Source organism: Melopsittacus undulatus, chromosome 18 (genome assembly GCF_012275295.1).
Source record: "Melopsittacus undulatus isolate bMelUnd1 chromosome 18, bMelUnd1.mat.Z, whole genome shotgun sequence".
NCBI lineage: Eukaryota > Metazoa > Chordata > Aves > Psittaciformes > Psittaculidae > Melopsittacus > Melopsittacus undulatus.
The window spans coordinates 3615489-3642404 of record NC_047544.1 but is presented as its reverse complement, the minus strand read 5'-3'; the positions used below and the strand labels follow the sequence as shown (position 1 = coordinate 3642404).

General features: G+C 45.4%; 3 protein-coding genes across 5 annotated transcripts; 2 read left to right on the top strand and 1 right to left on the bottom strand.

The window, feature by feature from the left end:
• Positions 1-879: 879 nt before the first annotated feature.
• On the top strand, positions 880-10464 carry POLB (DNA polymerase beta). 2 transcript variants are annotated; one of them, XR_004550374.1, is made up of 16 exons: positions 880-1049; positions 1172-1229; positions 1319-1385; positions 1670-1744; positions 2227-2285; positions 2815-2864; positions 3248-3299; positions 3852-3906; positions 3990-4062; positions 4513-4583; positions 5107-5193; positions 5626-5690; positions 6213-6352; positions 6943-7049; positions 9918-9989; positions 10420-10464. XR_004550374.1 is itself a non-coding variant. In XM_034070537.1 (14 exons), exons 1-14 carry the CDS (start codon positions 989-991, stop codon positions 7035-7037), a joined length of 1008 nt encoding a protein of 335 aa, XP_033926428.1. In that variant the 5' UTR covers positions 880-988; the 3' UTR covers positions 7038-8405. The 2 variants fall into 2 exon arrangements, 1 of the variants encoding a protein (XP_033926428.1); XM_034070537.1 differs by lacking the exons at positions 9918-9989; positions 10420-10464 and having other exon boundaries at positions 6943-8405.
• VDAC3 (voltage dependent anion channel 3) lies at positions 6942-15520 on the top strand. Of its 2 annotated transcripts, none has more exons than XM_034070539.1 (9): positions 6942-7049; positions 9918-9989; positions 10420-10469; positions 11572-11724; positions 12528-12580; positions 13188-13415; positions 13870-14020; positions 14810-14867; positions 15038-15520. In XM_034070539.1, the coding sequence occupies exons 2-9, from the start codon at positions 9923-9925 to the stop codon at positions 15127-15129; spliced, it is 852 nt and encodes a 283-aa protein (XP_033926430.1). In that variant the 5' UTR covers positions 6942-7049; positions 9918-9922; the 3' UTR covers positions 15130-15520. The 2 variants fall into 2 exon arrangements, with proteins under 2 accessions (XP_033926430.1, XP_033926429.1); XM_034070538.1 differs by lacking the exon at positions 6942-7049 and adding an exon at positions 8916-8987.
• IKBKB (inhibitor of nuclear factor kappa B kinase subunit beta) lies at positions 15206-26751 on the bottom strand. Its single transcript, XM_034070536.1, has 21 exons — positions 26647-26751; positions 26478-26572; positions 25696-25813; positions 24905-24974; positions 23930-24018; positions 23728-23817; positions 23279-23403; positions 22529-22636; positions 22124-22253; positions 21480-21674; positions 21129-21243; positions 20632-20755; positions 20229-20380; positions 20052-20113; positions 19207-19316; positions 18918-18967; positions 18290-18389; positions 17954-18101; positions 17666-17793; positions 16878-16968; positions 15206-16331 (listed from the first exon to the last, which is right to left on the bottom strand). The coding sequence occupies exons 1-21, from the start codon at positions 26749-26751 to the stop codon at positions 16263-16265; spliced, it is 2274 nt and encodes a 757-aa protein (XP_033926427.1). The 3' UTR covers positions 15206-16262.
• Positions 26752-26916: the final 165 nt, after the last annotated feature.

Genomic DNA, 26916 nt, shown 5'->3' with positions numbered 1-26916 from the left:
CCGAACTGCAGTACCGCGTTGTGTCCACGAGGCGGCAGCACTGAGCACGGTTCGGAGCGTGCAGCGCTGCAGGGCACCGGGCCCCAGGGAGGGGGTTTGGGGGTTGAACAACCGGGGTCTGTGTGGGCTGGAAGCTGGGCAGGAACTGTGATGGCTGCAGGTAAAGAGGCAGGACCTAAAGGCATGAACAGCGGGGGGAGGGCACTGCAGCGGCAGCGCCATGCTCGCTGCCAGCCCTGCACGGAGGCTCTGCCCGTTGTGTGCGGCAGCAGCCGCCGGTAACCGGTAACTGCATCCCGTGTTCCCCTATGGAGGTGCTCGGCCGCTCTCCGCAAGGCCGCGGATCCGCACCGGCAGCACAGACCGGTACCGGTCACGCATGCGCGATCAGCACGGACTGGTACTAATCACGCATGCGCGATCAACACGGACCGGTACCGGTCACACATGCGCGCTCAGCACACACCGGTACCGGTCACGCATGCGCACTCAGCACACACCGGTAAAAGTCACGCATGCGCACTCAGCACACACCGGTACCGGTCACGCATGCGCGCTCAGCACACACCGGTACAAGTCACGCATGCGCGCTCAGCACACACCGGTACAAGTCACGCATGCGCGCTCAGCACACACCGGTACAAGTCACGCATGCGCGCTCAGCACACACCGGTACCGGTCACGCATGCGCACTCAGCACACACCGGTAAAAGTCACGCATGCGCACTCAGCACACACCGGTACCGGTCACGCATGCGCGCTCAGCACACACCGGTACAAGTCACGCATGCGCACTCAGCACACACCGGTACCGGTCACGCATGCGTGCTCAGCACACACCGGCACAAGTCACGCATGCGCGCTCAGCATACACCGGTACAAGTCACGCATGCGCGCAGGACTCGGTCCCACTCTGTGATGTCACCTCCGGAAGCGTCTCCCTGCCTTGAGTTCCGCCGTCATCCCGGTACCGGTGCCGCCGCCGGCCATGAGCAAGCGGAAGGCGCCGCAGGAGAGCCCCAATGAGGGCATCACCGACTTCCTCACGGGTAGGGGAGCGGGCGGCGGTGCCGTGGGGTGAGCTGTGGGCAGGCCCTGGGTCCGGCGGCGGTGCCCCGGTTCCGCCGGTGGTGCCCCGGCCCGGCCGCTCTCACCGCCGTTCTCCCCTCAGAACTGGCCAACTACGAGCGCAACGTGAACCGGGCCATCCACAAGTACAACGCGTACAGGTACCGCCGCCCTCCTCCCGTCCCGGGGCCCACCCGCCCGGTGCGAGCCGGGCCCGGCGGACCCGGGGCTGACGGGCTGTGTTCCGCAGGAAGGCGGCCTCGGTCATCTCCCGGTACCCCGGCAAGATCCAGAGCGGGGCCGAAGCCAAGAAGCTGGTATGTGCCCGGGGGGGAACGGTGCTGGGGGCAACCGGGAAGCGATCCCGGATGTGCCGGAGTCAGGGCTTGGGGCGGGGGGAGCCGTAATAACCAGAGCCATGTTCAGCACTGTTGCTGTGGGGAGGCTTCAATACAGCCCTTGAACCACAGCATTTACACTGCTCCTGTTGTACCCTTGAAGCCTTGTTCCCTATCGGATCATGGTCCTTTTCTTCCAGGTGTAATGTCTTTAAAGTCATCTTGGAGTTAACCCATTTGTCCTCCCCTTGCCCCGCATTTAGGATGGAGTAGGTGCTAAAATAGCTGAGAAGATAGATGAGTTCCTATCCACGGGGAAGCTGCGCAAGCTGGAAAAGGTGGGTTCCTTCCCCTGTGCTCTGCTTCTCCAGTTGCTGTTCTTTGTCACTTGCCCAATAGCCTGCATGCTTTGTGCTGTTTCTGTTGTCACTGGGGAGGCTGATGTCAAACCCAAGAGCAGTGGGCATGGAGTCCATGGTGAGCAGAAAGCAGGGAGCAAGCAGCTCATCCGAAACCTCAAAACTGCCCCTGTGAAGAGAGTGTCACTTATGTAGTCAGCACTTGGATGTCTTCTGTGAGGAGGGGAAGTGGGACACCAGGAGGCTGTGGAGCAATGCTGCTCACCTCGGCATGGGTGGTTGTTGGGCTTGGCATATATGGCATTATTGTGCTACACAGGACTACCTCTGATAGGGCTTTGCACTGATTTATAGCAAGGCTCCAAAGCAGATCCTGTCTAAGCTGTTTTATCTCCCTAAGGTTTCTCTGATTGTTGCAAATGGAGTAAATAAGGGTTTGGTTTGTTGTTTTCTTTCTGCAGATTCGACAAGATGATACAAGCTCATCTATCAGTCTCCTGACACGAGTTACTGGCATTGGGTAATGCTGTTTCCCTTGTTTAGTGGAGCTAGGAACAGAATTTGGATGGGCTGCTTTGCTCTATTGTAGGCTGCAAACTGAAGCCTTGGGTTTTTTGAAGAGCTGTTCTGAAACCTAATGACACCTTTGTGCTGCTGTTGCCTTAAGTGGGTTAGAGACTGTGGTTAAAGTAGTTCTTATTGTGCATTCAGCATTGATATCTGAAGTAATATTGCCTGTTTGGTGAGATCTGTTTATTTTTTAGATTGTTATTATACATTAGTATACATTAGTATACATTACTATTACATTTATTATACATTACCATATGATTATACCCATGCTTAAAAATGTGCAGGCCAAGGCCTGGATAAGCCACCTCAGCTGATCAAGAGTACAAACTGCAAATGTGGGTGCTGATTTTCAGAGGGTGAGCATCAGAAGCTACTTCAGTTATGGCCTTGAAGAGCCTAGGCAGTGACAGTGAACTCTAGTGTACTTTTCAGACCTCTTGGTGTTCCTGATGGCTGATTGTCCTGTCTCTTTGCAGTCCTGCTGCTGCCAGGAAGTTTGTTGAGGAAGGGATTAAGACTTTAGAAGGTAAGTGTGACTTTGGGTCCTTGGTTCACACTCCACACCCCACCCAAACTGCCTGTTTCACAGTGGTACTGTGATACCAGATATGCCATAGTTGTGCAAGATGCTAGAGTTAGTGTACAGACTATAGACAGCACATATATGTCAGATCACATGGACAGCAACAAGGAGTTTGGCTTTGAGGGGAATGGGTTATTGAACTCTTTATGAGGAGATGCTCTGTGCATTTGTGCTCATTCTGTTGGCTGTGAGTAGTCAGTTTAAAATCACTTTGTGTTTGAGGTCTTCTTGTTCATGCTCTTTGCATTCATCATCTTTGCGTTGGTGGAAACTCACTCAAAGGGTTTATCCTCAAGTAACTTTTATGTTTTTCTCAATTACTCTAGATCTCAGGAAAAATGAGCACAAGCTGACCCATCACCAGCGAATTGGGCTGAAGTAAGCTTTCTGGGGTGCAAGTACTTGGGTTTTCTGACTCTTTCAGCTGCTACCATGTAATGTAAGGTTACACAGGCCAAATAAGGTTCTGTTCTGTCTGTTGTGCTCTACATGCTATTCAGCAGCTCTTCAGAGCTTTTGTTTCCTCAGGGCTGTATTTGACTTGTGAGCTTCCCTTTAGCTCTTCCCAACATAGATAGCTCTGGCCATGGTTAAGGGACCTCACTGCTTGCTGGTGAACTGAGGTTCAAGAACCTGTTGTATTTTCAGAGAGCTATGTAAATAGAAACCAGTTGGTTATACAGTACTGTTACTCTCACCTTATACATACAGTGGGAATAATGTGCAGCTAAACCATCTAAGCACTGTCAAACTTGCAGTTGTGAGTTTTAACTGTTGCTTAGCAAAATGCTTTCTAAGATACTCGGTCAGAATGGGGAGCTTCTTGTGATGTGACAGTAATGTAAGTTGTATTCTTCCCTCTGACACACATTTAATTGACTAAAATTTGAAGATGCTGCTCTGGCCACTCTTATATATTTCTATGTGCAGATACTTTGAAGATTTTGAGAAAAGAATCCCAAGAGAAGAAATGCTGCAAATGCAGGTAAGGAAGTGTTCATCGAGGTTGTGAGGCGCTGATGGCTAATGAATGACACCTCTAAACATCCCTCTTTTGTTTTTATATAGGAGATTGTGCTGAAAGAGGTAAAGAAGCTGGACCCAAACTATATTGCTACAGTCTGTGGCAGTTTTAGACGAGGTTGGTAGTCTGTGATCTCATGTTTCCTTTGGGCTAATAAGCAAGACTCATTACAATATATGTTGTTCTTCTAGAAAGTCTGTGCTGGAACCTGGCTTTAGTATTGCCTTGACTGGTTAGTTCAGTGATGAAACACCCACATGAATCATTGCTTCTCCACCCTGCACCCATAAAGAGTAGTGTATTGTAACACATGAATTGTTCCTTTGCTTTTTTGTTAACGTTTCTGCTTCATTGCTGTAGAGTACAGCAAGAAATTCTTGGGTATTCTCCAAGACAGGTGGGGATATAAACTTCTTGATGGAAGAATAAGGGGTTTTTTTCCAAATATCTTAAATAGTGACTATTTTCTCCCAGAAAAACATGTTTAGAGGGAGAGGTTAGAGAGATGTTCACCAGGGTTACTACACTTTGTCATACATTGAGGGATTGTTCTTCTCACTTGCCCAGGTGCAGAGTCAAGTGGTGATATGGATGTTCTCCTGACCCACCCGAGTTTCACATCTGAATCATCCAAACAGGTATGTTTCTTTGCTACTGTGGGTCAGTATTGTGCATTACTTCCATAAGAGTATGTTTAAATTCAGAGGATGGGTAATCTGAGACTTGTAGTGCAGCTTCTTGCATCTTTTTATTGCTCTTCTCTTGGATTACCGTGTTTATTTTGAGGAGCTATGATCATTTCTCAAGTCTGTGTATTATCTTGTGTTCTTCATGAACTATTCAGTATGTTTACTCTTAGCCTTCTGTCTCTTCTCTTTGCTTCACAAAAATTCACCCCTCCTTTGAATTCATGGGCTTTTACAATGTGATTTTATAATGCAATGTGACATGGGGGTTTTGGTGGAAATTCTTCTATATTGCACAACTGTAATTCTATCAGCTTTCCGTATCATTGTTGTCTTTTTTCCCCTCTGCATCAGACTTCATATACAGTGATAATTATAGTAATGTCCCTTACTTAGGTGGGCCATTGTATGGTAAATGGGGAAGATATTCTTGTTAGTTGTAAAATGATTTCTTCTGTCTTGTCACTGTTCCTAGTCGAAACTTCTGCATCAAGTTGTAGAACAACTGGAGAAAGTCCACTTTGTGACAGATGTGCTGTCTAAGGGAGACACAAAGTTCATGGTAAGGCTTTTTGGGTGGTTGAGAGATGGAATGAAAATTGGCAGAGGATTTATCAAGAGAAATTTGGTATTAGTTCTGTTAGCTTGAGCTTCATCTGCCTTTTTCTTAACCTGCTGCTGTTTGTGCCTACTAAAGAGCATGATAATAATTAGGGCAGAAGAATGGGACATGAGAAGTGATCTTTCCTGCTGTAGTAAGTAGGAAGCAATTAGACACTACATTGGATTACAGTCTCTTAGCAGTGTAAAATAGTGCTTCAGGTTACTGTTACATCCAGCTCTTATAGTAAAATCCTTCTTCAGCTCATTGGGAATTTAAGTTTACTCTCCAGGATGCCTGAGGGTTACTGGGAGGTTGTTAAGGGGTAGGGAGGTGAAAACTGACCTCAAATCTGTTTAATTTTAATTTCTTGCTTTCCTTACTTTCTCACAGGGTGTCTGTCAGCTGCCAGACAAAGAAGATGGAACAGCCTATCCACACAGGAGAATTGATATCCGGTAACATGCCAGAATATCCCCAGATCAGACCCCTGACTTTAGCTGTCTGCATAGTAGGCATTTGCATCAAGTTCCGCATTCAGATCTCTACTTCCATGTTCAGAACATGGCATTTACTAGGTTTCTAATTCCTCTAGTATGAAAGCCAGTGTGCAACTGCCAGAATCTACAATAGGTTATTAGCAAGAATGCTCTATTTTACATCCTGACTTTGAGTCCAATTCCAGAATTGTGATCTGCTTTGACATTAATTCTTGGCAGGAGTGCAAGCTCCATAACCTTGTAGTAGCTGGACACCAGTAACTTCTGAGTCAGGGTAGATGAGCTGAACCTTCCTTTGGGATGCTTTTAGTTCCATTCTTGCATCTGGCTTGTGGGAAAATCGAATGTATAGAGTTGCAGTATATGTGCACATAAATAGGAAGTAACTCCAGAACAGCATCTGGATGGCTGAACGCCAAATGGCTTGTAAGTGTTATGTTATATATTTGTTCTAAATCTGTACTTCCACTTTTATTCTAGGCTTATCCCCAAAGATCAGTATTACTGTGGTGTACTGTACTTCACAGGAAGTGATATATTCAATAAGAACATGAGAACTCATGCTCTGGAAATGGGCTTCACCATCAATGAGTATACAATCCGTCGCTTGGGTGTCACTGGTCAGTCTTTGCACAGTGTTATTTCTAGTTACACACTTTGTGTGATCATAAATTGGTTTTTTGGTGTACTGGAAATACTTCTGATAACTACTCTGGTTCATGCAGTTTTTCACTATGTCCTTCCTGCTATTAGCCATCATTACAGCAGGAGGAGGCAGTTTATGTATGAGCAGTGCTGTAGCCAAAGTTACCTCTTTGGGCCACCTAATCTGCTTAAAGTCTTACTGATCTAAAGATTATTTATTCAGTGTCATGTACAGCACATATGTGGTTTCCAACTCTTTTAACAGGACATGATATATCCTTTATTGTTTCACTTTGGAGGGGGCTGACTATATACACACATGAGTATTGGTGTGTTTAACTGCATAACCACATGGCCCAGAGTTAATTCATTACCTTCCTTCCTTTGACACTAATGAGAATCAGTAGCTAAACACTCTGTGAAAAGGTCTGTGGGGGGTGTTTTGGTTTGGGTCTTTAAGTCTGTTTTACTTACAGCAGTTTTGTCTTAATCTTGCAGTGCATTTAGCATTTCAGGATTGTACAGACCTTCCACCTTTTAAATAGCATCTCTAATTTGCTTGCAGGAGTTGCTGGGGAGGCCCTACCAGTCGAAAGTGAAGAAGACATCTTTGATTATATCCAGTGGAAGTACCGAGAGCCAAAGGATCGGAGTGAATAACTGCTTGTTTAGGTTTGTAATGTGGGCAGATGTTTTCATAACTAAACTGTCTAAGGTAGGCTTACTGTTTAGCAGCAACAGTCCTGCTTCTGAAGACAGACTGCAACTCTCCTGGTGATTAAACAGCCTTCTGGTTAAGATATCGGCATCTTGAACTGTAGGCATGTCCTTGCTCAGAACTGTGTATTGGTATGCTAGGTCTTCCTTCCAAGCTGTTTCTAACTTTCTGTATCTTGTGTGGTAGACACCAGAATGAGAATCCTGAAGTACTTCTAAAGAATACCATTTCCAGCTACTGTCTGTATCTCCTTATATTTGCATTAAGTGTCCTGATGTGGTGCTGAATGAAGCTCATGTTAAGCTGTTTCCACATCCGTCCTTCAAAAACCTTTTCAGTATGGCCATATCCTAATGTGACCATTCTCCTGTCACATATGACCCCTATTCTTTGTTCCTATGTTGTAGTACTATTAGTTGCAGTGATGTGTGTTTTGTTTGCCATTACCCAGAAGACTGGTCTGAGTAATTGAGGCATTTCTACCACTCACACAGAGTCGATTTGCCTTCTTTTTTATGCACACCAGTCAGCTCTGATTTTCACAGCCCCTCTTAAAGCACTGTGAAAGGTAATGATTATTTTGGATGTGAGAGGAGGGCTCATTAAGATTGCATTACTAGTTGTATCTGGGACTAGGATTCTGTTGGTTAACTTAAAGAACTTAATATTAAGTAAAACTTAATAAAAGTAAGTTTTAAGTAGCAAACTACTACTTTGATGTATTACAAAGTATCAACATGGAATGTATTGCTGCTATTGTGTTTGAATACCTTGTAGGGATATAAGACTAATGTATTACAGAATTGCAAGCCTGAAAAGGCAAGACTTTTCTACATAGCCAAACTGAGTATTGCTAATTATATGTAATACTTCTTGATTCTTTAATGATTAGGTTTGCTATCTGCCTTTATATGGGGGCAGAGAGGAGTTTGCATCTGTATTGTCAGACTACATAACCTGACCTGAATCATGAAACATACAGATTTAATACCTCTTCTTATTTTTATCTGACTTAAGCCCACAGAACAACTATTACTTGTTCTTATATAGTTAGTGTTGAACAGTCTTAGTAATGGAGATTATATCCTGATGGTCTTTCTTATCCCTTTATTTTCTTCTCTTTTTCCTATGGGGAATTCAATTATTTTCAGGGAAAAAGGCATGTAGTGGTGTGTATGGTGACCAGCAGGTAACGCGGTATCATGTGAAGTCTTCTGATGCCTCATGATGAAAGTAGATGTAGCTGTGATGTATTCCATGTTTTCTTCAGTAACTGGTGGGAATAAACAAAATGATAATTCCATCACGAATGTGTCATCTTTTCCTTCTTTTTAGCTGTAACTTTAGGAGCAACAGCAGGCAGTAGGTAGTTAGGGTTAGTAGGTTATGGATGGTTCCTAGGCAGCACAGTTACGTTGGTGAGCTCTATCATCCTCAGCAGGTAGCACAGAAGACTGCTTGAGGCAGAATTTGTTGGCCACTCCAGAACACTGAATCCTTCACGTGGCATGTTCAGAGTGTTCACTTCTTTATCTTAATGCACACAGAGACCTTTTCCTCCGCCTCTCCGGTACCCCATTCTCTGTGCTGCTCTGTGTTACTCTGGTCCTGCAGAACAGGCCTGCAGCGGCCTCTGCCCATCACGGTGCTTACCGCAGGGGCTCTGTGCAGACGGGCACGTACCGGAGCTCGTCCGTGCGCAGCTGCAGCCCTACCCTGGGTTCATCACTGACACCGTAAGGACCGAGGCTCGCCGGTGGAGCCGGTACCGGGCCCGGGGCGGGGCCGCACGGCGCCCACCGCCCTGCCGGGAGGGGCAAGGTGCGGGGCGCATGCGCGGAGCAGTTGGCTCGGGGGTGCCGGGATCGGTGCTGGAGGCAGCGCGGCCGCAGGTACCGGAGGGGCCGCCCGGTGCTGGCCTCGGGGGCCGGACCTGAGGTCACCTTGAGCGGCGGGGCTGGGCCGGAGCCCCGGAGGGGACGGGGGGAGGCGGGGTCCGGCCGGAGCTTCCGCGGCCTCGGGTGCGGCGGCGCGGCCGGGGCTGTCGCGGTGCTGGCCTCGGCCCCGGGGCCTTGCGGCCGCCCCGGAACGGGTTCGTGGCCTCGGCGGTGACGGTAACGGAGCCGGCGGCGGGGGCTCGGCGGACCAAGCTCCGTTACCCGTTGCGTAACGCGCGTCCGTAGTGGCCGGGGCGGAGGCCGCCCCGCTCGGGAGCGCGCCCGGGTGCTCGCGGCTCCGCTGTCCGCGGTGGGTTTGGGGTCGTGCAGCCGCTCCGGAGGCCGTTGGTCGTGTTCCTCACTGCAGTGTCCCGTTGGGTGTCAGCTCCGAGCAGCTCCGGTCATTGCGCACCGCATCCGGACATGGCAGCGTTAAGCATCGTTTGCTCCCAGCCTTTTACTCCTTGATGGAATTTGCCCCGTGGTTGTTCTGGAAGGGAGAATCAAAGCACAAGATTAAGGAGCCTTTGTTTAAAACCAATGAGTGCTGCGGCTTAGTCGATGGCAAAACTGTTGCTGTTCCCACATTATATCGTGTTTTGTCTCCACTGTTACCGCATCTGGTTGATGGAGACCAAATTCAGTGTTAACAGTTGTAGAACTGCGAGCTCAGTTACTCTGAATTCAGGCTTGCAGGTAGCTGTTGGTATTACTTTTCCAGTAACAAATGAGGGATTTCTGGTGTCAGGTATTGTGGATAATAGCAACAAATGCATCAGCTGTAAGAAAAAGAGTTATCTTTAAAGTCAATCAATCAAAAGCATCATCTTTGGCCGATTTTATGCTGTTAAACCTAAGATTCTTACAGCTTCCAATGTGTTTCAGATCCAATGGCTGTCCCACCAGCATACAGTGACCTGGGGAAGTCTGCCAGGGATGTATTCAACAAGGGGTATGGTAAGTAACATGGCTGTGGTGGGAATTCAGCAGAGGCCTGGAGCATCCAGGCCCTTCTGATTTGAATGTTAGAGGTGTATCATGACAGTGCTGCAGCAGGCAGAGAGTTAGAGGGGAAGGTTATGAGTTTGACCTGAAGATGCACTCCAGAACAGTCTCTGAAGAATGCTGCAGGTTTTTATCTTCTAGTTTTTGTACTTGGAGACACTGAATCAGTTCAGCACATGTAGGTCACCATAGGAGACCGTATGTGCCACCAGACAGGTTTGAGATAGTGTTAATCAGAGCAGCCTATTGTCTTAGTGACAGTGGCAATAATTGCACAATATTTGCATTCCTCCTCAAAGAATTTAAATGGAGAAATTCTCATATCAGTCCCTTCTTTTGGAGCAATATGTTGATGTTTTTATCTGTACTCTTCTATTTTCAGGATTTGGAATGGTCAAGTTAGAGTTCAAGACCAAGTCTTCCAGTGGGGTGGTAAGTATTGGAGGCTTCCAACATCACCAGCACTCACTTTAAAACCTGTAGCTGACTACAGTAACTGCTACCAGTTGCTGACATGTCACAATATTTGTAGTTTTCCTGGCTGGAAGTTTTTATTCTCAAATAATATGCTAATGGTTAATTCTGCCGTCTTCTGAATGTGATGGAGCATGACCAACTGTATGAAGTTCTAAAATGGGCTTTTTCTTTTCCATGCAACCTTCCTGTTGGATGTTTATCCAGCTGGTAAGAATAGTGACTGTTTTGGCATGTTGGTTCTTCATTGCTTTGTCTAGCAAGGTTTTCTGTGGTGCCTGTTGTTGGTCATAAACTGTTCCATTGTTTTTAGTCCTGTTATCATCCGTGTCATTAAGTTTGACTGTGTTGATAGCTCTTAATCTGCTCTGTGATCTATGTATGTAAAGTGATTTAGTCTTTGTCCAGTAGCCCACAATAAGAACACTAAAAAAACAGTAGGAGGGAAAACAAGATAGAGTATTGATACTATTGCTGTTGCTTCACATTTTGTGCTTGTTGGAGTTCCTAGTGAGCATTCTGCAGCCACAGAATGGGATTTGGGGGATGGAGGTGAGGTTAGGAACAAAACAAGAGATCTATTTTCTATTTGGGTACTAATATTGCCTCTGATTGTTATGATACAGAAATATTTTGTGTGTTTTGCTTGTGGAGTTGGAACAAAACAGAGGTAGTGTCCATTGATTGTAACTCTTTCACAGATTGCAAGTGGTTTGGCCTAGTAAGTGCGTAGTGTTCCTGAGGATGCCAGCCAACATATCCTAGAAGGTTATAGACTGATGGCAGCAGATGATGACTGTGTGCCTTCTGCTTCCAGAAGCAGATCTGGTTCTGACACTTGGCCAACAGCATAGGACAACATGTTACAAAATACATATTATACAAAACTCAAAGTTATTGGTTCAATTGCACTACAATGGTCAATGAAGGACCAGCCTGCTGGGGAGGGTTCTGTTAAAAGGCTGAGGGGTAGGAAGTCTGAGTGCTGGTACATGACAAGGGGAAAAACTGAATGTGATTAAATATCTGAGTGCTGAAACTCATGTTATGCTCTTGGCAGGAATTCACTGCAACTGGTACTTCCAACACAGACACAGGCAAAGCTTCAGGCAACCTAGAGACCAAATACAAGTTCAAGGACTATGGACTTTCATTCACACAGAAGTGGAACACAGACAACACGTTGGGAACAGAAGTTTCCATGGAGGATCAGGTAAGAGGAAGTAGATACTCTGAAAATGTTTCAGCAGCTGGTATGAGAAAGTAGTGAGCAGAGAACAGTGAATAGTTTTGCTTGCACAAAACTACCTGGAGTACTAAAAGAAGTTATTTATATGTGCAGAATGCACAGGCTTGGGGTGGCAGGGTGCAGGCATTCATTGTGCTGCTATGTAATGATCCAAAGATAGTTACTGGCATGTGGAATCAGGTGGCTGGTGGAAATAACATCACTATCATCCACTCCAGATAGTTTTTGTCTATAAAGATGCATGCTAGCTATGTAGAACTGTCACCACTGCAGTCATGCAGGGAAATCAAAAGAGGGGTCTCATAGCTGAAATGTTCTAATAGGTAAGGACTTGAGTTTGGCTGCCTTGAATATATTTTGTGAGGGGTAAGAGAAAGTTTATGGCTTGCAGCTTGTCAGTGCTTCCACAAAGGCTTGCTGGTACACACAGTTCCTTTTCAAACAGCTTTATGCTTCTCACTTAGTGCCTGAAGCATAAGGTAGTGAAGCCAAGACCAGTTTCTCAGTCTTTTTGTTCTCAACACTGGATTTGAAATCTTCCTGCAATAACAGATACACAGAATGTGCTCTGTTACAGGCCTCACTGTGTGGACAAAAAGTCCCAGTTTTAATCCCTTATCATACAGCATCTTTAGATGTTTGTTGTAAAACATGGGAGACATCACGGTTGTGTTATGTCATCTCTTTAGACACTAAGTAGAGCTCTAGCAATGGACTATAACAAATGATGTTTCAGCAGTTTTGAGCAGACCTGTTTCTCTTTGCAGTTGATTGAAGGATTGAAGGTGGCTCTTGACACTACATTTGTACCAAACACAGGGTGAGTAATTTTTGTTACCTTTGTCTAAGGAGTGCTGCAATTTCCTATGACTTTTAACTATAAATGCTTATTCTGGTCATTGTGTGAATGCTCCCAATCTGCTGTAGAATATTCTGCAGGCACTGTGGAGTATTTTGAAGGCAATGGTTAATATCAGGCTCACAAGGACAGTGGTTGCTAAAAATGGATCTTCAGCTTTTTGGCCTGGGGAGAACTGAGCAGGCAAGAAGTCACTGAAGGGAAGAAAGAAGTGGGATGTCATGGGTGCTCCTCAGATAAACTAATGATGCCCTAACACATTGCTCTCACTGGTGGAGAACACAATTTGAAACCACATGGGTTTGTCAGAGCATTAAGCAGAAACACTTTTGTCTCTTTTGCTTCTTGAAACTTTTAAGGAGTTTGAGATGGTGGAGGACATAGTGGCACCACATACATGTATGTACATGATACCAGTACTACCCTTATCCCGTGCATTCTTCAGCAGCTGTTAAGTTTTGAGTAGGCATTACAGTTATTTAATTAAGTGGCTTTAAGGGACATATATGTGTGAATAAAACTACATGTGTATGCTACCAAGGATAAACCAACATGTTTCTCTCTGCAGGAAGAAGGGTGGAAAGTTGAAGACCTCCTACAAAAGAGATTATGTAAATCTAGGCTGCAACATAGACATTGATCTCTCTGGACCAACCATCTGTGGCTGGGCAGTGTTGGGCTATGAAGGCTGGCTTGCTGGCTACCAAATGGCTTTTGATACAGCCAAATCTAAGCTTTCACAAAATAACTTTGCCTTGGGATATAGGGCAGGAGACTTTCAGCTGCACACTAATGTGTAAGTATTATCTGAGCCTAGCAAAACATGATCAGAGGAGCCAAACTAGATGAAAGGTGGGTGTATTTATCTATCTATGTATGTATCTATACATAAATCAAGGTATACATATATAGATACCTATAGATAGAGATACAATAACCACAATGCACTAACATTATTTTCAGTCTTACTGTTCCCATAACCAACTGAAGTTTCCTGGAATTGTCCCTTTAACAATTGCTTTCTTAAATCTAGGTTTTGATTGGGTTTTTTTGTCAGAATCTCCAGCTGTTGGAAAGTTTTATTCCACAAGTAAAACTTAGGTTTTGGGTAATAAACATGAACAGGAGCCTGCCTGCCAGCTCCATGTAGGAAGAGGATGAGCATGGGTCCAGGGAAGTATATGAGCTCTTGGTTAATTTTAAGAGCTATGATTGTGAAGTCTTGACACACTTGCATTTATTATAAACAGGAATGATGGCACCGAGTTTGGTGGGTCTATTTATCAGAAGGTTAATGATAAGATTGAGACATCAGTCAATCTTGCATGGACTGCTGGCAGTAACAACACACGTTTTGGTATTGCTACGAAGTACCAAATGGATGAGAAGACTTCCCTTGTGGTAAGAATTTTGTTATAGGAATGAGTATTTCAAGCTATTTAAATACTGAAAATGGCTGGCATGAAGCAGTGGCATTAAATAGAAAGCATGGTACATGGTTAAAATCTAAATCAGGTGTTCAGAGGCTGTATTTGAGATGATGGGAAACCAATGCTAAAGCTTTTTATGCTAAATACTAAAGGTGTTCATGGTGAAAGTCACTAATCTTGACTAGTGTGCTTGGAGCCTGTACCAGATATGTTTTCTAAAGGTAATAAGAGGATGTAGCATTTGACTAGTGCCAGTAACTGTAAGTAATTGTGTATATATGCTGCCACTAGGGACTGAAATAGCATTTGGGACACTTTAAACCCAAAAATTCAGCCAAAAATTATAATTGGGAAATACTTTTGTAAACTGCTCAAAACTTGGGAATGTGAAAATGGGTTTGGGTATTCCTGTGTTTACTGCTCATTCAAAAACACTATCGCTACTAAGAGAACAGGAATCTGAACAAGACAGATTTCATTAGCTATTCGGGGACTAGTAACTAGCTCCTCTCAAACTCTAAAGAGATAGTTGGAGGGTGGGCATAAGGGCTCACAATTTGAGGCAAAGATTGGAACTATTAAGCTATAACAGGCTTAAGCTGGTATCTGTGGAGGAGAAATGGAAAATGTTGGAAGACACCTCTGCTAAAGGTTAGTCTACAACGAGCTGAAAGATTTAATGCATAAGCTCAGGTACTGGGACAATTCTGTCTGGGTATTTATAGAGAGTGTGTAAAATATATTTCTCTTTTTCCTGCAGGCTAAAGTGAATAATGCCAGCCTGATTGGAGTTGGTTACTCTCATGCCCTCCGACCAGGTATGAAATCTAACTGGTAGCAGAAAATAGCATTACTGCTATGTCATGTCCAACATACAATATATAAATCAGCTAGAAATATTCCCGAGGCTCAAAAAAGTAACCTATGTGCATGTACAGAAGTTCTTACATTATCAGTGTATAAAGGGTCTTGTTACTTGTTTTTTCAGGCATAAAGCTGACCGTCTCAGGCTTGATTGATGGCAAGAATTTCAGTGCTGGAGGTCACAAAATTGGGCTGGGATTTGAGCTGGAAGCTTAATACAGCTTAAAGTGAAGCTGCAGGTGGTGCTCTGAAGGATAAAGGAGAAGTGTACCCGGTATGTTTCAGCCTTAATATTACCCAGATATTCCAAGAAGTGTGAACTTTCTATTCTTCCAAAGAGTCATTTCAGCCCAACACTGAAGTCCAGAAACTGCCAGCATATTAAAGATAGTTGAAGGCATGCATGGAAGTTGTGATGTTTGTGCCACATTTCACTTCAGTTTCCCACATGTTCCTAAAACCAGAAGAAAGTCCCACATCTCCCCGTTATTGTAGTGCATCCTGCATGTCTCGCACTTCCCCACCTTTATCAAAGGTGGGCTCGGTGCTGTAGCGGCAACTTGGATTTACATCAGAATGAAATAAATTGGTCCCAGTTAGAACATTATCTTGGTGTGTCCTGTCTCTCAGTAAGCACAAAAGCTATGTCCATCCAGCTCTCCTACTTTCCTTTGGTGCAACTTTAAGCATGGTTAATAGGTAACCTGCAAATACTTTGTTAAGCTGTGTGTACACTGAGGATGTGGTCTCTGGGGGTAACATCCTTCCACCATTCATGGTTCAGAAACCTGCACAGTGAAAGCAGCTTTTTCATCAAAATGTTATTGAGGGTATCAAAAAAAGCAAACCAAAAGTTTACATGTTTTAGATCATTTCGTTCCCATATAGGAAACAAGTACCAGGTAAGTACAACCATTACACTTAAGGAAAAAAGTGCAAATCAGCAAAGATAAGAAATAAAGTTCACAGTTCAAGTATATTAGGAAGGTGACATCTACCAGTGACTGTGCAAGCTGACTGCACGCAGTGTCCGTTGTTCATCAGAAAGCCTAAAAGGCAGCAAAACAACCACATGTGATGCTTAAGGGAAGATACATCAGGACAAAGAGTAAGAATACCTGCTGTCTTAAGGCACGATTCAGAACTTTTCCAAGCACTTAGAACAGGCATTTCCTACTGTGTCTTTGTAGAAAAAAGGCCCAAGAGGTGGTTACTAAAAGCTAGGCCACGTGTATCACATAAGCAGCAGGTGAAAGTAGGAGGGACTTGAACTTCCCTTCTCAGAGGCAGCAGCTTTTCACAGTTGCCTTCCTGAAATAGCATGTCTTCAAAAGGCAGCCGAAGTCATTTTACATCTGGGTTTGTTCTGGACTGTTTATTTCCTCTACCTGAAGCTGCAGCCAGCTCCAATCTAGAGCCTAAAAGGAACAAACAGAAGTACAACATTGAACACAGTTGAGATTGCTCCTGCATAAAAGCAAAGTAAGTTAAAAGATTTATACTGTGAACAAGTTGGTCAATACAGTTTCATGATGAACCATGAGACTGCTGTAAAGGAAACCCTTAAGCTTCTTATTTTCTTTAGTATTTAACTTTCTTTTTAAGATTCTGCTTCATTAAATAAGCATCTCTGCCCACCAGTGTATTGCCACCAACAGACCAGCCCCATTTTAAGGTGTTTGTCACAGCCCAGGTCCCCACCACATGGCTTCCCTTCTCATCAAGCAGGGAATGTGTCAGTCAGTTCAAGTGGGGAAATGGGTGCTTTCTATCTCCTGCAACAACTACTTTCTCCTTACCCAAGAGCAACATACAGATTTCTATTAGCTGTATTACTTACTACAAGCAATTACTTATTACTGTATTACTTATTACAAACAATTATTTATTACTGTATTACTTATTACAAGTGTGAAGCCATGAGCTCCACCAGTCCATTTACAGAAGAATATCAAATATGTTACCAAGAAGCTCTGCTCCTGATCCTTCATTGTGTCATGCATCACATTTTCTAGTTGGCTACAGAGTTTCTGTGATTCCAGCAGTAGCTCCTCACTGAAAGGGACAATTATTACAGTTACTTTCCATAGCATTTTTGTTTGAAGACATGCTGCCTCTACCTTTAAGAAACCTTTTTGGCAGGTATGCTGAATATTAACCTTTATCAGTCAGTCCATAAGCTAGTAATTCATATTGCAACTGTGAAAGTCAGTGGCACCCCCAGATATACAGGACAGGGGAAAGGAAGCATTTCCAAGCTGGAGTTAGGTTCTTATTATCCAGAGTCAATATTAGAAAGTTACAGAACAGCCCCTAAAGGATAACATACAAATAAATCAACAAACCAAAGCCTGTCATTCCAAATGCTGACCTTGTTCATTTAAGCAAACCAGAGCTACACATGCTTGGTTATAGCAGTGTCTCCTTTATGATACAGCTCAGCTACCATCACCTTACATGATGATGCTCCAACAACTGCTGTTGGCAGTGTACTTCAAGTGAGCCCAACCACTCCAGATAAAACGAACCCTTTATTACTGAGGTAGGGGGAAAGTTAAGCTATACATTATTCCCCATTTTTTATAAAGAAGGTTCAGAACCCCAGGAAGCCAAGCTATAGGCAGAAAAGACTGCTGACAATGGAAGCTGAATACACAGTGTAAAATAGAAAGCTTGTGTGTCATTTGACAAAGGGGGAACCCCAGCATTGTAGTGCTGGCATTAGCAACTACAGAGCTCCAAGCTGCCTCACCTTTTCCTGACAGATTCTGGTAAGTTGTAGGTTCCAGAAGGGACCTGCAGTAGCAGGTGACCGGGACTACCAGGACGTGATGTGTTCATGCTCTCTGGACTGCCAGTAACAGGACCACGTACTTTACTCTGAAGAAAAAACAGGAGATTCACATTGGAATTACTACCACTAAATTCCAGCAGCTTTGACTTTAATATGAACTCAACAGAAGAACCATACTAAAGGTACTATTAATGTCAATAACCTGTACTACAAACCAAATGAAACTGGAGGTTTTATTTCACTTACACAAGCAATTTTCAGCAAGTTCCACAATTCTTTCTGGCGTTTCTCCTGAAGCCGAACAACTGTTTCCTCATCTTCATTCATCAGATTCATCACTTTCTCCACTCTGGGGAACAACTCCAGTGCCTTCTGCTTGCAGACTACAGTTTTACTATCACAAAAGTAAAATCAGATCACAAATGAGCCACTGCTTTAAGGGAACATTCCTGAAGTGTCTTCTTTCCTGGAACACTGAGATCTCATTAGCTGGACACACAACTCTTTTTTAAACCTCTAGAACAAAACCTCTTGCTGAAAATGCTTTTAACCCTCAATGAAAGCTGATTCTACAAAGCTCACCTCAGCTGAGCATAAATGACTCGGACTTTCTTTTCAAAGCTCTGGATTGCCTGTAGGAGCAGTCGTACTATTTCTTGGCTGTCACCGCTTGTCCTCTGATCTAGAATGAGAGTCAGAGTATTACACAGAAAGGCTGGCTTACAGGACGGAGTGAGAAGATTCTTAGTGGTTTGTTTCTACCATTTCTTCAATCCTGAAACATCCCAAGTTCAGGGCATGCAAGTTTAAGGGGGATGGATTACACTGGATTTTTGCCACTTTCTTCAGAATGATGAGGATTGAAACAGAGAGTTGGTAGGCTGGGTATAATACCCAAAAGGTCTAATGTTCCCAAAGGAAACTTCTCATCTTTCCTATACAGAAGCAGCACCATATGCTTGCAGCAATAACTTGCTCTGAGAAGTGCTTCAGAGGAATTAAGAGCTCAAAAGGTGCCAAGAAAGCAAGGCTGACCTAATTTAAAACTGACTTCTTGACTCCAAAACAAGGGGAGTCCAGTAGAGTCCATGTGCAGCTAGCACCCAGGCAGGCTACAGTGCAGAGGAAGTTTTCTCAGTGCTCACTACTGCATCTCCAAAGTTACTATCCACACAAAGCAAGCTGACTTTTGAGCTAAAATGTCTCTTACCTCTTGGCTTCTCTCTCAATCTCCGATACAGCTCTCTGGCTTGTTCTTCTCTAGAAGAAAAAGGCACAAGAACACATAGGACTTTCTCTAGAACCTAAATTACAAAGTACTTCAAGAACTCAAATCTTTTATACAGCAGTCTGTAAGGAGTCAAAAGCTGTCTTCTAGTGTCAAAGTCCACCCAGTCCCCCACAGTTTGGGCTGAAGAGACAGCACTTTCATTGTCTTGCAGTGAATAAGCTTAGCTAGCGATACTTGTGCATCTGAAATTCAAGGTAGTCCAACTCACAAATCCTCCAGTGTTCCTCCTTGTTTACGACCTAGTGGGCTTCTCTGTAGGTCCACAATGTCTGTCTGCAGGGCCATCATCTTCTTCACTAGCTGATCTACATCATCCTCCTGAAAGCAGGGAGGAACATAAGCAATGGGATAGTTTTATCCCAAGAGACATCACCACTCACACTGGCTCGTTCTTTCTCATTTGCATGTCTAACACACCTCCCATTCATCACTGCTTTTCCCTTTTTCTCTCAGCACACAATCACTTCCACTCCTGGCACCCCAAATTCTGGCTTTTCACTTGGAACTCATTCCCATGCAGAAGCTGCTGCTTGTAGACAGTCATTCTGCCCTCTGCATCCTCCCAGTAGAGGAGGACCAAGTGCTGGAAAAGAATAAGGTATCAACTAGTCACCTCTCATTCCTCATCCTTGGCCCTACTTAGAGGGATTACATTTTCTTGTGTAAGAAGGCTGGATGCTTTGGATGCTACCAAGAAAGGGAAATTACTGCCTTTTCAAAACTCAAAGCTGATGCTTCTAAGGCTTGTGTTCAATCCTCTAATGGTTCACTTTCCCATTTGGTTTAACCTGTTCCACACCTCTTTCAGCTATCCTGGCTCTAGGACTGGGTTAGCAGACAGCCAAGTGCAACTGTTGCCACGCCTCCTTTCACATTCCCTAAGACTTCCCTTTTTCCCCTAAGCCTTACAAACACAGTAAGTACTGGTAATGGACAAAGATGGTGCCACCTAAACCAAGGCAACATGACATCTGGAACCAGCCCAGACACAAGAAGTTTCTATTTAAGGGATGACAATAAAGAAAGGATAAGCAGTCAGATTTTAAAACATACCCTCCCACAGAGTTCCACAGCTTGCTCCATCTCCTTCCAGGCAAACAGCAGTTTCTCAGAAGCTATAGGAAGGAAAGAAAAGTGATTGCTTTTGTCAGGTTCATACAGGAAAAAGGCAGATATTCTGTGAGGATAAAAGGCATAAAAAGAGCTCTGTTTGTCAGATGCTATACTCACTAATTCCAAATTCAATCTGCTCTTTATACTTCTCCAGATCGATCTGAATGCTTGTTTTAAAGAAGTCCAGCTTTGCTTTCAGCTGCTGAGAAAGGGATGCCATAGAATTCTTCATCTTCGAGAGAGTACTATTGTAACGCAACAAATTCATCCTACATGGACAAAAAGAAGGCCCTATTACCTTCTGAAACTAAAAGTGCAGACTTCCCCTTATATCAAAAGTAGATACTTCAGAGTGCAGCCATGAGCACAAAAGCAGCTGTGCAGACGTCAAAACTCTCAGCTTTTCATTCATGGCTCCACTCATGGGCTTCCCCACTGCAATGGTCACATTCCTGTCCTTTCCCTTTCACCCAGGAGCAAAGGCAGAGATTTAAGTATAGTAGACAAACTGCCACCGTACATGGCTGCTCGCTGTCCCTGCTGAAGCCGGTTACAGTCCTCCTTCAGCATCCGGATCGTGTGCCAGATCTGACCCCAGACCTTCCTCAACTGGAAAAAGTGGAGATTCTTCTTTGGATCCTGAACTGGAAACAGAGGGGGGGAAGAGAAACATCCGTATCAGTGAGAAACCCAAAAGTAGTGTTATCCCATGACAAAACAAAATGTCACTCCATTGAGGGGCATGCTACACCTTGCAAAGCCTATGGTTGGCTAATCCCTATGCAGCTTCCCCAGTATATCTTATATATATTTATATATATTTTGGGGAAATGGAACACTTCCTTTCCTCAGTTATTCTGACAAACTGGATGAATGCTATGCCAGTCCATTTTACTGCTTCTTCAGCCCAATATGCAAAAGTTCCCTCTACTCTTTGCACATGAATCACACCACAGAACACAGGCAACCCTCTCAAGGCTGAGAACCTCTCACATTCATGCTAGAGAAAGTCCTTACGGATGCAGTCAACGCTTTCTGGATGAGGACGCAAGGCAACCTGAGCCTCGTAGGTAACTTTCTGGTTATCGAAGAGGAAGAGGAGGTCTGTGTCTGCAGCTGCAGTGTCATTCACCTGCAGAAGACAAACAACCCAACTAGGTTCTCTCAGAAAAAGCAAACCTCAGTACCACCATAAACAGAATGCTCCTCCTCAGTCAAAGACTGAACACCAAAGGTAAGAGGGTGGCATTTGGTCTTTGTGGTTACTGTGACAAAAGCTTGCTAGAGTACCAGGGAGTGCTGTGTTGCCAACATCAGAGCAGTGCCTGCTGATTCACTCAGCAGAAAGGGAGGGAGTATCCAGCTCACCTTGCCATCAGCTGTATGTTTAGTGGTCAGCTTCTGGGACAACAATGCAAGTCCAGCTTCCTGCAGCAGCTCCTGGTCCTGTTCTGGGATACCCGTATCTAACTCGATTCTGGCCTTCACACTCTGCAGAGTATCCTCCTCTGTCACAGGGTAGGTGTGGACAGTTCCCGTAACCATGTTCAAAACATGAAGCAACTACAAGAGTGGTGTGACATGAGAAGGGCTGAAGATGCAATCTCTGCTCAGACACGACTGATGTAAGACTGAGACACTGGGCACTGCTAAACTGTTCAAAGCACTTGCATTGCTCAAGAAGTCACCTCAGAGCTACTTCATAACACTATGCCACAGTTCTTGTCCTCCATCAATCAGAAGAGAGGCCACATGGCAATTAAACAGTTTCAGTCACAGAATCCCCTACCAGAATATGGAAGCAAGAACACACAGAAGCTATTTGCTACTCCCATCAAGCTCGGGGAATATCTGTCCTCAGGTAAGCAAGATAAAACTGTCACTATCTGTCAGAAGACAGCTAAATCAAATTCTGTGCTGCTCCTCCTCCTAGGTCTACGATTTATGCCTCTTCTCTCATGGGCTAAAAGCTCTCTGGAAAGCTTTTCAGGCTACACAGACCCGTTGCTCACCTTCAAGTTCAAAATGTCATCCAAAGCTTTGAAACACCCATTGGGTCCATATGTAGGATCTGTACCTCTCTGCCGTGGGTGCCACATTAACATGAGTTGCAGCCATTTCTCCAGCCTCCCAGCCAAAACACTGAAGGACCAAAACAAGGAGATTAGAAGAGGTGAAAGTGCATTTGTAGTTACTCTATGGCCTTGTTGCAGCAGGACCAATGAACAACTCCCCCCACCCATCACAAATGCAATGTTTAGAAGGCAGAAATACACTCACAACTACACAAGTCTGCAAGGGACACAAGCATTGTGTCATGCACCCAATTTATTCACACATTAACAGAGTAAGGTATATAATATAAACCTTTTGCAACAGTTTATCCCAGTGTGGCAAAACAGATTTCCAGTGCTCACCTGTTTAGATTGTTTGGGCAGGGTAAACTGCTAGAAAATTTGACTTCTCCAGATAAGTCTTCGTAAACGACAATATCCAGCTCACTCTTCTGTCGTACTTTTGTATGCCTGATGAATTCAAGCAAGTACAGTGGTGAAATCATAGAATAGTCTGGGTTGGAAGGGACCTTAAAGATCTTCTAATTCAACCCCCCGCCATGGGCAGGAACACCTTCCATCACTATCACTACATGCCCTTGTAAAAAATCCTTCTCCAGATTTCCTGTAGACCCTCGTTAGGTACTAGAAGCTGCTATAAGGTCTCCCTGGAGCCTTCTCTTCTCCAGGTTGAGGAAGCCCAGCTCTTTCAGCCTGTCTCCATAGGAGGAGGAGCTCCAGCCCTCTGAGCATCTTTGTGGCCCTCCAACAGATCTACATCCTTCTTATGGTGTAATCCTTCTTATGTTATAATCACCTACTTCTCCCAGCTTCATGTTAGTAGGCTCTTAAAGCTCTTCTCAACAGATTGAATACAGATGCTGCTTTGGCTTCTGCTACCTATCCTGCAGAAGCCAGTCCTGATCCCAAAGAGTGAGGATCAGGAATGCTGAACTTGCTTAGGTGGGTCAACTCCTCTGAAGGGAGTCAGCCTTTATAAAGGCAAGGAACATAGGGATACTACCCTAAGAATCAAGGGACCACACTTCTAGTTCCTGTAAACAGGACAGTTGCATTGCATGCCCTCTTATCACCCGGTCCCAGCTCACTCACCATTGCACTGGCTGCCAGTTGGGTAGGAATGGCCGGAATCCTGTGATGCACTCAAAGGCCAGTGTGCCAAAGCTCCAGTAATCCACTGTCACTGTGTATTTCTGCTGTTCCAGCAGCTCTGGAGCCTGAGACAGGTTACACAAATAAGACAAAATCACCCATCTCTTAGCTCTCCCTATCCCTTAAGACCTCATTAACATTTGTATAACAGATTAAAGGCTGTGCTGAATGCTTTGTCTCATGAGGTTTTGGGATCCATTCAAGGAGGACAAGCAGAGGTTATTGGCACCTAAGGTTTCCTGTGAAAAGCCAATGTCAGCAAAAAACCCCAGTCACCTTTGCTAGCTGCAGCACCCCAATGCACTTCATCCCAGCCCAAAGCCTGATAACAGTTAACAATATCCGACTGCAAAAAGGTAGCTGCTCTTCTGGCTTAACTCCTTCCTTACCAAGTACTGTAGAGTCCCAACAAAGGATGTGCATAGGCTACCTTGATCCAACTCCTTAGCGTAGCCAAGGTCAATGATTTTGTGTATTAACTGAAACACATAACAGAGAATATTAACACTGGAGAGAAGTCCTGTTAAAAGCACACCATAGAACAGAGAAAGAACTTGTCTGTGCAGGCAGAGACACCTGGCTCCTGCTTACCCTTTGCTCTCCCTGCTGCAGCACAATGTTCTCTGGTTTCAAGTCTCTGTGGATAATCCTGTTCTCATGAAGGTACCTGAGAGCAGAAGCTGAGACAGAAAAAGCCACTTTTAAGAGTGTAACTTAAAGTGCCTAGCATGAGCTCAGTCAGGATTCATTTCTACCTAGTATAAGCACGGCTCTTGGGTCAAACCTTGTATCATCAAACACACAATGAAACTCCAAGTGCAATAGGAAAAATCAGTGTCAAACACCTCCGGACACAGACAGTTTGCTCTCTGGGCATCATTTCCTGGTCACTACAGAGTACAAGGATGAGGCAGCAGAATACAAATGCTCTGGGAGCACAAAGGATAGGAGATAATGCCTAACAGCCACACCTGCAGTAAAAGTAATGACAAATGCTCATTTATTCTCTTGCCAAAATCTCACTTTCTAAGCGTACGCCTGTCCTAAATACACTTCTTAAGTATCTTCTCTCTAAGGCCTTAGAGCCTGTCCAGTTCTGCCTCAGCTGCTACTCTGTAAGATTACAACATAGCTTGACCAAAACACTGCACCCCAAAAGCATCTGGACAGCACCAGGCAAATGGCACCAGAACTGTCTAAAATTCCACATAGTGGCTGCCCAAGTGCTAATGGAAACCCACTGATCACACATGCTCCAAAGGCCTGATGGTCAGCTGTTAAGCTAAGGGTGAAATCTGATGTGCAATGTAAACTAGAGTCACTTGGCCAGTGTTCAGCTATTCAGAACCTCCCAGAAAATCCCAAGTGGCATTTCTGCTGGCCAAGAAAACCCATCTCTACATTTGCAAGAACACAAAACTGCAGAGCAAGACAGGAAACAAGTATACTCTTTAAAGGTCAGCCTAAGGTGGAGTCATTAAGCTCACTGCTTAATAGACTTCGAGTGGATTCAGCACTGAAAGGGCTTTCATACTTGAGACAACTGAAGGTACTGCTACCACTTACCAATATCAGATAACAAGATGAGAATAGCTTCTTCCCGCAAGCCACAGCAATTCTCCAGCTGATTCAGGTACTGCAAGAAAACAGCACAGAATAGTCTTTCCCTCCTGTATCCCAAGTGAAGTTCAGTCTCACAGACTCTCACAGATGCAGGAAGTTCCAGTAACAGCAATGACACTCTACAGAAACACAAAACTCTATGGGGTTTGACTGTCAGCAGTAGCAATTACAGCTTCAGACCTTGGTCTAAGCACACAGGTGAAACAAGTGGGTGAAAGAAGCAAGTGTCATCCCCACTTCCTTCTACTTACTCCATCCTTTACAGACATTTCCCCTGTGCCTGACAGTATCAGCTCAAATCTCAGCTCTAAGCTCTGGGTTTTATCTAGGAGTAAATTATGCCGAAGGTTAGAAAACCAGTAAGGTTACAATTAACCTCCTATGGCAAATAAGAGTTAATCACTTTCTGTAAGGGTACAGCCCACAGAGGTACCTGGCCCTGTGATGGTCTTGGCCATACACCCTGTTCCACATCGCTCACAGATGTTCTCATGCTCTACGTGCGAAGTGTCACTTGCAGCCAAGCAAACACAGAAAGCTTCCAAAAGCACTTAAGTTTTCAAAAGCAGAACCTGATATCAAGGACCAACCCACCAAAACCTGTTGGTGCCATGGCAAGAATCAGGCAGCATCAAGATGTGCAAACAGGTTTTACAGGGAAGCTTCAAGAGAAACCCTAGGATCAGCTGAGAAGCTGATGATGTGGCTTTTCATCACCATCGCAGGGAGCTCACCTTGCGGAGGTCTCCGCCTTGGCAGTACTCCATGGCCAGCAATGGCAAGTCATTTGGTGCAAGCTTCTGCATTCCTTCAGGGACATCACGGGCAGCCACCACATTGGGATGGTTCAGCCTGAGGAGCAGAAATGAGGCAAGTGCGCACAGTGAATGGAACAGAGTAGCACCTGAAAAGTGTTCTGCAAGAGCTTTGCAGTATCGTGTGCTCACAGTCATCACATACATGCCTACAAAGGCTTTAGTCCTTTTATAACTTGAAGTTTTCTAACTTTTATAACTTTATAACTTAATTCTGAAGGCCTGTGATTCATCCATCCTTCATGGACCCAGACTCATCCCAACTCCTTTAGCTTCACTTCCTTCAAGGTCCTGAGAGCTACAGGTACACGTCTCGCAACGGAGCGTGACACAGTCCATCAGGAAAGGTGGACTTTCACTTACTGACACACAGCCTCCAGGAGAGACCCAAGCCACGATCAGAACTCTGCATCCAACAAAACCAACCCAACACCAGGACAACCTTCAATGGACAGCAAGCCAAGCGGCCTAACGCCCGTGCTTCAGGAGCAGCTCGGAACGGAGCCCACGGCCCGATCTGCGGCCGCAACCTCAACGCAGGGCTCTTTACCGCGGCCCCGTCGGGACCGGAGCGGAACCGAACGGGCTCCCCCGGAAGCGCCGCCGTTAGAGCCGCGCTCGAAGGCCGCGCCCGCCCGCCCCGCCGGTGATGGGCACCGGGAGCGCCAGGCCGAGGCCCGGCCGCGGTGCCGTCCGCTCACCTCTTCATGATCTGTATCTCCAGCGCCCAGCGGTCCCGGTTGCGCGGACTCAGCTCCTGCCGGCACTGCTTGATGGCCACTTGCTCGCCGGTCTCCTGCGGACACAGCACGGGCTGGGCTGAAGGCGGCCGCCGGGCCGGGGAGGGGAAGGGGAGCGGCCGCTGCCTACCTTGTTGTGCCAGCGGATCACGTTCCCGAAGCCGCCGGTGCCCAGGCGCTCCTTCATCTCCCAGGGGCCGCAGGTCTGCGCCTGCAGGGCCGGCGGCCGGCTCATGACGGGCCCGCACCGTTCCGGCTCCACGGGGCCTGGGCCGCCTCCGCCAGCGCTTCCGGCTCCGGCGCAAGCGCCCGCCCGCCCGGCCTTAAAGGAGCCGCACGGAGCCGGAGCTGCCACCTCCGCCGCTCCCGGGGACGGAGCCTCGGGGCACGGGGCCGGTTG

Bases quoted from the DNA above. Each gene is read 5' to 3' on its own strand.
- VDAC3 (XM_034070539.1), top strand. From the start codon at position 9,923: ATGGCTGTCCCACCAGCATACAGTGACCTGGGGAAGTCTGCCAGGGAT. The intron at 10,470-11,571 runs GTAAGTATTGGA...TGCTCTTGGCAG, and splicing joins CCAAGTCTTCCAGTGGGGTG to GAATTCACTGCAACTGGTAC. The intron at 13,416-13,869 runs GTAAGTATTATC...TATTATAAACAG, and splicing joins TTTCAGCTGCACACTAATGT to GAATGATGGCACCGAGTTTG.
- IKBKB (XM_034070536.1), bottom strand. From the start codon at position 26,751: ATGAGCCGGCCGCCGGCCCTGCAGGCGCAGACCTGCGGCCCCTGGGAG. The intron at 22,254-22,528 runs GTGAGCACTGGA...TTGGTCCTTCAG, and splicing joins TGCCCAAACAATCTAAACAG to TGTTTTGGCTGGGAGGCTGG. The intron at 20,756-21,128 runs GTAAGGACTTTC...CTCTGTTTCCAG, and splicing joins AGAAAGCGTTGACTGCATCC to TTCAGGATCCAAAGAAGAAT.
- POLB (XM_034070537.1), top strand. From the start codon at position 989: ATGAGCAAGCGGAAGGCGCCGCAGGAGAGCCCCAATGAGGGCATCACC. The intron at 3,907-3,989 runs GTAAGGAAGTGT...GTTTTTATATAG, and splicing joins AAGAAATGCTGCAAATGCAG to GAGATTGTGCTGAAAGAGGT. The intron at 5,691-6,212 runs GTAACATGCCAG...CTTTTATTCTAG, and splicing joins CACAGGAGAATTGATATCCG to GCTTATCCCCAAAGATCAGT.